Source organism: Cantharellus anzutake, assembly GCF_015039405.1.
Source record: "Cantharellus anzutake strain C23 chromosome Unknown EI90scaffold_33, whole genome shotgun sequence".
Taxonomy (NCBI): domain Eukaryota; kingdom Fungi; phylum Basidiomycota; class Agaricomycetes; order Cantharellales; family Hydnaceae; genus Cantharellus; species Cantharellus anzutake.
In genome coordinates this window covers 153,741-162,441 of record NW_024066983.1, presented here as the reverse complement: position 1 = coordinate 162,441, position 8,701 = coordinate 153,741, and the positions used below count along the sequence as shown (strand labels likewise).

Here is an 8,701-nt window from a genome sequence, read left to right as displayed (position 1 = left end):
TTTGTTTATTCGTGTGTACGTCGTCGCACTCAATAGCGCATTCTGGAGATGCCTGGGGCACACTCAGCTCAATTGATGCTCTTCTGACTTTGGAACAACTTCCTACCATGCTCCTTATACCCTTTTACATTTTCAGCGATTGGTATTAGTATTACAGAAAATTTGTTGCATACAAAACAATCAAAATCAACTGCCCATTTAATTCATTGGCGATGTATAGCTGTAACAACACTGAGGGCTTCTGTCAGAGACCAGACTTGAGACGAAAGAATGTCTCCGTAACGGAGGGCTTCGGCCTCAGCGACTTCTGCCAGGAGCGCTGTGCCTAGTGACACGTCCGTGCCCTAACTTACTGACTGGCAATTAGAACCTAGGGGGAACTCTAGTTGATTTTTCTACTGGGGCGTAACCTATGTACAAGTGGGATATATATATGGTTACAGCGGAGACGGTTCCGCAATTGGCGGAGCCGAACGGAGCGGAGCTAATGGGGTTTAACCATTAGCCGACTGAATATTACCGACGAGTTGGTTCACGGGGTTAGCGGAAAGGCAGGCGATAACCCAGAAACGGAAAGGAGGGATAAGCCCGAAGGTGGACTCTGCAGGGCAGGCGAGTGTATTGCTCAGCGGAGGCGGGGGTGCGCTAGCGGACGTCGGAGCTGTCCGGAAGTCTTCGGGGCTCCGTACTTAGGGAGGCGTAGGTAATAAATTGGAATGGGGGGGTGGTGACCATCGAGGGGTACCGAGAGGATTGCGGAATAACGGGGGCTCCGAGGTTAGTGAGGGAGGAGCGGAGTTGGAACGGAGGAATCGGAGGGACCGGAAGTCGATGGCCGGGAATGGATATGACAGCTTCATAAGGGCAAATTTCAGTGAAGCCCATCATCCATTCCTCAGGAAGGAAGCTCGGCATTGAGAACACACAGAATCTTGAGAGGAAACTATGGACAAAGTTGAGGCAGCAAAAGCCGCTGCCAGCCATGAAGCCCAGAAGGCACGAGATGAGAAGAAGAGAGTGGAGGAGGAGAAACTAGAGTGTACTATACTCCAGTTGGGTGCTACAGTGATTGCTGCAATGATGGGGGAAAAGCTAATTGAACAGATCAACAAGCTCGTTGGCTGGCCCCTAAGGACACCTTTATTCCTAATTGAACAGCAGTCAATAAGGTACGAGTTGGGCCCCGGAAGGCACTACTCCAAGATATTGTAAAACGCTATAATGCATGATCTGTAGAGTCACCAGGATCTGCTATCTGAGGTACCATAACTGGTCTGTTTACATGCTCATTTTATAATGCATGGATTTTTCTGATTGAGCACTCAGTACATACTTTACATTGTATATTCACACTCTCTAGGTTTTTGTTGGGACTTGGAATACAGTTTCACGAGTTATCGATGGAACATTTGCGAGGCCATGTTTTGCCCAAATCTGATTACATAAGCGGTACACGGACACAACCTGAGTTGCCCAGTCCCATTACTAAACTGGCAACCAGAACTGAAAGGGGTAAACTCTAGTCGATTTTATTACTGAGGTGTAACCTATGTACAAGTGGAGTATATATATGGTTACAACGAGAGCAGGCCCGCAAATGGCGGAGCTGAGCGGAGTGGAGCTAACGGGGTTAGACATTAGCCGATTGAATATTACTGACGAGTCGGGTTACAGGGTTAGCGGAATGGTAGGCGATAACCCAGAAACGGAAAGGAGGGATAGGCCCGAAGGTAGGCTTGCAGGGCAAGCGAGTGTATTGCCCAGTGGAGGCGGGAGTGCGCTAGTGGATGTCGGAGCTGTCCGGAAGCCTTCGGGGCTCCATACTTAGGGAGGCATAGGTAATAAATTGAAAAGAGGGGGTGGTGACCATCGAGGGGTACCGAGGTGATTGCGGAATGCGGGAGCTCCGAGGTTAGTGAAGAAGGAGCGGAGGTAGACCGGAGGGATCGGAGGGAGTGGAAGTTGATGGCTGGGGATGGATATGACACATATATAATTAAATATAATGAAGTAGACTAGTTTCAGTCAACAGAGAGAATGGGGATGTCCATCAGCAAACCCAACCAGGAGGTATGAGAGCTCATAGAGCTCTCAGAGCTCACAGAGCTATGAACTTTGAAAATTGCAGGTCCCCCTCTCTGAGAGCTCAGGAAAGTAGCTCAAAGCTCTGAGAGCTCCGAAAAGTAGTCAAAGCTCTGAGAGCTCATAGAGATATATTTGTCCACAGAGGACTATTAGCTCTATGAGCACCCTGAGCACATGTTTAATTCGCAAAAATTCAAAAAAATAAAAAGCTTGACTACAGTATCATGTGACTGGCCACAGTCAAGTTCCTACCCTAGGGTCAACTGGACAACAGTCTACTTAACTCACAACCCCTCATGTGGCACTGCACACCAAGGGCACACAACCCAATTGATATATACACTGAATTTAGGGTTATAAATAGGGTTAATCCGAAATTACTTAGGGGAAAATGGGGGGAAATGGGGGGGAAATGGGGGAGAATGAGGGGGAAAATGGGGGGGAAATGGGGGGAAATGAGGGGGAAAATGAGGGGGAAAATGAGGGGGAAAATGGGGGGAAAATGAGGGGGAAAATAGGGGGGAAAGGGGGGGAAAATGAGGGGAAAATTGAGGGGGGGGGAATTGGGGGGGGATGAGGGAGAAAATGAGGGGGGAATTGGGAGGGGGAATGAGGGGAAATTAAAGGGGGGAAAATGAGGGGGGAAATGGGGAAATTTGGAGGGGGGGAATGAGGGGGAAAATGAGGGGAAAATGGAGGGGGGGAATGGGGTGACATTTGGAGGGGGCAATGAGGGGGAAATGAGGGGGGAATGGGGTGAAATTTGGAGGGGGGAATGAGGGGGAAATGAGGAGAAAATTAAGGAGGAATTGGGGGGGGGGGAATGAGGGGACAATTGAAGAGGGGGATGGGGGGAAAATGAGGGGGAAAATGAGGGAGGAAATGGGGGGTAATTGAGGGGGGAAATGAGGGGGGGAATGGGTGAAATTTGGAGGGGAGAATGAGGGGGAAATGAGGAGAAAATTAAGGAGGAATTAGGGGGGGGAATGAGGGGAAAATTGAAGGGGGGGATGGGGGAGAATTGCAGAGGGAATTGGGGGGGGGGGGGGAATTGAGGGGGGGGATGAAGGGGGAAAATGAGGGGGAACTGGGGGGTTTCTAAAAACTTGAAAAAAGTCAGGGAAAATTAAGGAAAATTCAGAAAATTCAGGGAGAAATGGGGGACTTTCAAAAAAAATTGAGAAAAGGAAAATTTCTAAAAAATCAGGGAAAATTAGGGAAAATTCAGAAATCTTGGGGAATGTTAGGGAGAGAAATTTCAGGACATTTAGAAATAATTTAAAAAAATTGAAATCACCTTTCTATCATAAAATTTTTGCTATCTGAAAATTTCAAGGCAAACTCCAAAATCCAAAATTTTACACTATATATTTCATCTCCTTTCTCACCCAAAACTCACCCAATTTTGACAATTCAAAAGGCTTGGTATGGATGTATGGATGATATCTGAGGGATACATCAGCTTTCTGTTTGCTTTATTGGGCTGTATTTTAAATTTACTCTTTTTGGGACACTTTTCAAAACTGATTTATACCCTACATAACATGCATGGTTACATTGCCACACTTAAGTGCTTTCCAATGCACATAGATAGAATCATCGAGTTTTGAGCAAGAAATGAGATTAAGTGCAAAGTTTTGAATTTTGGAGTTTTCCTCAAATTTTACAAATAGCAATAAAAAAGTGCTGTATCTCAGCATATTCCATGGATACATCAGTAAACACAAAAGGTCTATGAGGTCTATAAGCCTGCTGAGATCATAGAGCTCATAGAGCCTTTGGAGCCTTTGGAGTGATGAGGATGGCTATTTTCCACACATTTACAGAAACATATATCCATATTACCATTGCACTACTGGTGCCAAGATAACTCAGCAGATTCCATGGAGACATGGAGACCATTCATTAGTAAAAAAAACACAAAGCTCTATGAGCTCTATGAGCCCACTGAGCTCATAGAGCTTTTCGAGTGATGATGATGGCTACTTTACATGCATTTCCAAAAATGGATATCCATATTATCTTTGCACTTTGGCATCCTTATGAGAACAAAATCATATATATATTTCATTTTCTTGACTCTATGTGTAGAGGGTGCACAGCAAAAGACTCAATTTGCTCACAGAGCTCTGAGAGGTCTGAGAGGTCTGAGAGGTCCATACCAGGTTTGCTGATGCCATCTGATGCAATGTTGCTCCGGAAATATAGCCGGCAAAACAGATTGCAACTATTGACAGCAAAATGCATCCCGTGGTCGAGACCATCTCACTTTGTTGGCAAGGTCTAAAATGGCCGCCATTCTTCATGAGGAGGCACTTTCGACTGAACTTCTCCAAGATTTGAAGAATAGTGGATTCACGACTTGTTTTCTTCAATCCCAGTGGGAAGAGCAAAAGTCTTTGCAGCTCTCTGTTCGGCTTGTATGCACATTTCCAATCCCACATTCGGTGTTGGCTTATGCTGTTATGTCCTAGACAATGACCAAGCTGGAATGAAAAAGTTCGCAAAACTTTTGGAAGCCAAACAGTCGGCTCAGGCACATTCGGATGCATTGGAAGCCGTAAAGAAGGAGCTGGATCGTATCGTCCTGATACGAACAATGGCTGATAGTTCTACCGATCTCAAGGAGCATTTCAAAGCTGCTCAGCATCTGCAGGAGTTACATGATGAATCCCAAAAATGCTTGCGCGATTTGACTGCCCAAATCGGTCTGTCCGATCTGAAACTTCCGCGAAATCCATCTGGCCCAGAAAGGGACTACATCGAGAAATATATTCTAGCCCGGTTCCGCAAACATTCTATACTTATCCGCTTGGCCAAGTACCAGGATGAGATGAACCCTGTTCAAAGCTCCCAATGGCGTGGAGGGTGGCTAGTTGCAAAAGTCGGTAAGCCTTCTCCTGCTTGAGGTGAATGATGCTGTAGTTAAGAGCCCATCCGGTACTTTAAGGATACTCGAGGATGGTCTCAGTGTTTAGTAGTGCAAACGACCGTGTGTCATATATACACGGTAGAGGCAGTAACTAGTCAACTAGCTAATAACCGGTAGTCTCGGATCAAGAATGATAGAAGATCATGCAGCGTCATAACTGACAGCCGCAGATCGGATCAGATCGGAGATGAAGAAGAAGAAAAGAAGTAGAAGCTGATGGAGATACGGGTCATGTGGCAATGCGCTACTTACGCTAGCGACCCGAAGGCGTGCCCTGACACCGTGCCCAAACCATTTCTGCCCATGTTGCACAATATAACGAGCTTGTCAACAGCCTTGAACATTCTGTCAGACCATCCTGGTTCCCAGACTCTCAAGTGCATGCGAAAATGAATGTCAAAGAGGTGCTCAATGTGGACCCCAGTGATGAACAATGGACTAAGATGTGGGAGAGCCTGTGGAACTCTGTCAGGGCACGCCCGCCTGACCCCGCGCCGCACCCCGCGCTGTACTGCACTACCCCGCTATCACTCCCCGTCTCTCCTCCCCCACTTTCCCCTTTCTCTCTATCTCTATTTCTATTTCTATTCTATGGTCGATTTCCCTTTCTCTATGTACCACTACATACCTAACCCCGCCCCCCCTGATCGCCGCACGTGCTGCACACACCCCTGCCTACTGAGCGGCCACCTCAGGATCTTCCGCGGAGACACCCAGGGAGGTGCGGCTGTGTGCGGAGATGATGTGGCTTCCTCCACGTGACCCTAGCCGCATGTATATAATAGTGCCTGGGGTGGGAACAGAAGAAGCAGCCTTCTTCTCAACTTCCCACTTCAGACTAAGTGGTCGGGGACGCTCACCCTGCGACAGGATCGCCGCTACGCACAGCTGCTATTCATCCCACCGAGTCCTGCGCGCAGGGACCTCGCCGCTTTCGGAGCTGTCCCTGACAAACTCCAACTGGTCCCTGGATGAGAAACCACCAGCCTTCATCATCAATCAGCAGGTTCGCCATGGGATAGCAGCAATGCTATCACTTGCTCGTATTGAGGAAGAAAAGTGCAGGCTTGCCCAAGAAGAACTTAATGCACGTACCTGGATCGTCCAATCAGTGGACTCGTTGATTCGAATCATGGACAATATCCATCGTATGTCACATAAGTTCCACTGATTACCTGTATTGCTAATCTTCTTTTTTGATCCCAGCCCTATTCAACCACCGATTGCAACTATGCTTAAGGTTGTCCCTCAAATGCCGTGATACGATCGTAAACAGTCCATTTCCCAACATCAATCTATGGTGTGCATCAGCACACTATCTACTCACAAACTTAGAGCGTCCCGATGCCAATGCTATGCCAAGTACCACTGAATATTCTTCCTTCTGCCTTCTCCCACCGTCTTCCACCACTCTACCCTCAGAAAGTAATGACATTGACCCTGAAGACGATGCTGAGGCCAGAAACGAGCTAAGTGCCCTTAATGGGCTTATTAGGATGAGTCCTGAGCCGGACATAGATGCTGATCATGCTGACCCCGACCTGCCTACCAATGCAGCTAGTGGCCTGGGAAATGCTCTCGACCCTGAGGTGGCCCCAAGCCATGTAGATGACGTGCTAGAAGCAGGGCCAGATGGTGCAATTGACCTTGCAGGGAATGTCGAAACATTCAGCGAGCCTCTTGCCAATTTGGCTCCACCTCCTACAGCTATTTGGCATAATCAATCAGGAGATGCAAATAATTCCAGCAGTAATGAGAACATCAAAGAGATGTTCTGGAATCAGAACCCTCGTCCTCAGAGCCTTCCCCCAATTTCAACGATCTTTGATGCTATACGCTCACCCAGCAAATCCTCTCAGCAACAAAAGCCAACGAAAATTTGGAAGGAAATAATGGAGTTGTACTTGCCTAAAGAATCAGGAAGAGTGAGAATTCCCCTGGCCTCCCACCACTCATCCCACTGATGCTCCATTAGATGGTGAAACAAGACAGCCAGACAAGATACTACAAACACATCACAATCTTCCCCGATGCACTAGTAACGGCCACGGCTGATAGATGGCACGATAATTGATGTGTACATTGAGATGCTGAAAGACCTCACTGACAAAAACCTGCAGGACCTGCTCAGTACCACCCGACCCCAAGTGATCATGTTTCCTACCCAGTGTGAGGGAATGCGACATCATTTGGCAGTTCACCTATTGGATGTATGTTGGAGTGCACTCTTCAACACTGTGCTGACCAGTTCCTTAGTGAGCAACAAAAAAGATTCAAACTGATCTTTTTGAAGCAACCGTTGGACAGTCCCATGCTATTCAAGGAAGCGCTGCCACTGGCTTCTTGGTGTTGTGAACTTTGAAGAGCAAGAGCTGCGCTATCTTGACAGCAAACCCATCCCCGAAACCTCCAATATAAACTGCCACGGCCCATGTTACAGGAATGGGTTCCGGGGAACCCAACCTGAGCCGTTCGGCTCACTAATGGAGGTGGCTGCGTAGCCATCGGAGGGAGAGTGGAATAGGATGAGTGTACGGAAGTACCACCTGTGTGTTGGCCAACGGTAACTTGGCGCTCCTGGGAGCGTACTGGTAGCGAGTATGGTGTGGGCTCCTTGAGGGAGCCACCTGGCTGTCTGCTAACGGGGACTTGGCGCTCCTGGGAGCGTGCCGGTAGCGGGTATGCTGGGAGTGTTTGGCTAGCGGTAACTTGGCGCTCAATGGAGCGTACCGGTAGTGAGGGATACTGGGACTCCCAAAGGGAGTCACCCAGTTGGTGGCTATCGGTGACTTGGTGCTCATTGGAGCGTACCGGTAGCGGGAGTTGTTTGGGAAAGCGGGCTGGTGGACCAGTGCACGGTAGAGGGTGACCGTGGGAAGTGGGACCCGTGGGTGCGTGGCCAGGCATCCTGGAGCTGCCTGGACCATATCCTTCTCCTGAGGAGGTGGGATAGGCTACAGTTCCTGATAGGGAACTTCTGGTTGGATGGGAGTAACCACTCAACCACCCGGTGGACTGGTGGGAGTGGGCAGCAGGAGGTTGGGTGTGGGAATGCCCTCCTCGCTGCGGTTTTGTCATGGAAAGGAGGAATAGGGAGGTGGACATGATTCCAAGGTTACAGGTTGAGTTTACAGTGGTGGCACAATGGTGAAGATGTTACAATTGCGGTACAAGGTTTTTGGGTTATGTATTCGATAATGAGAAAACATCTCGGCAATTGCCATACATATCATATGACTTGTATCTATCTAATACAACTGTTATAATGGCCAAAGGAAGTCCTTTGGAAATCAACAAATCCCCCAGCCAGCACCAAAACCCAGTGGGAAAGCTTGGCATGGGGTTTGGCAGAGAATGAAGTGAGAAGAAGTAAGAAATATCTTACCTGTGTGCCTGGTCTATAGGAGTCTAGGCCCATTTCCCTAGCAAAGGGCCTCAAGGTCTGGTTGCCTGTCACGGACCATAAGATTCTCCATTTCCATAACAGCCCACGTTGGGTTTTTACAGTGCGTTGCCTGATTCTAGTCCATGCCCCAGTGTTAGTGATACCCTTTCTACAGATACTCCAACAACTGGTTGACGCTGTCTGGTCATTCACTCACCCTGATGGTCAGCATGGGTTCAACTGGTTCAATTGGACCACGAAAGTAGTCACTGTAAGTATACTATCTTGCTTCGACCCGA

General features: G+C 48.1%; 1 protein-coding gene across 1 annotated transcript; it reads left to right on the top strand.

The window, feature by feature from the left end:
• Positions 1 to 6,486: 6,486 nt before the first annotated feature.
• On the top strand, positions 6,487 to 7,166 carry EI90DRAFT_3063651 (uncharacterized protein). Its single transcript, XM_039060740.1, has 2 exons — positions 6,487 to 6,945; positions 7,068 to 7,166. The coding sequence occupies exon 1, from the start codon at positions 6,650 to 6,652 to the stop codon at positions 6,908 to 6,910; it is 261 nt and encodes an 86-aa protein (XP_038914493.1). The 5' UTR covers positions 6,487 to 6,649; the 3' UTR covers positions 6,911 to 6,945; positions 7,068 to 7,166.
• Positions 7,167 to 8,701: the final 1,535 nt, after the last annotated feature.

Bases quoted from the DNA above. Each gene is read 5' to 3' on its own strand.
- EI90DRAFT_3063651 (XM_039060740.1), top strand. From the start codon at position 6,650: ATGGTGCAATTGACCTTGCAGGGAATGTCGAAACATTCAGCGAGCCTC.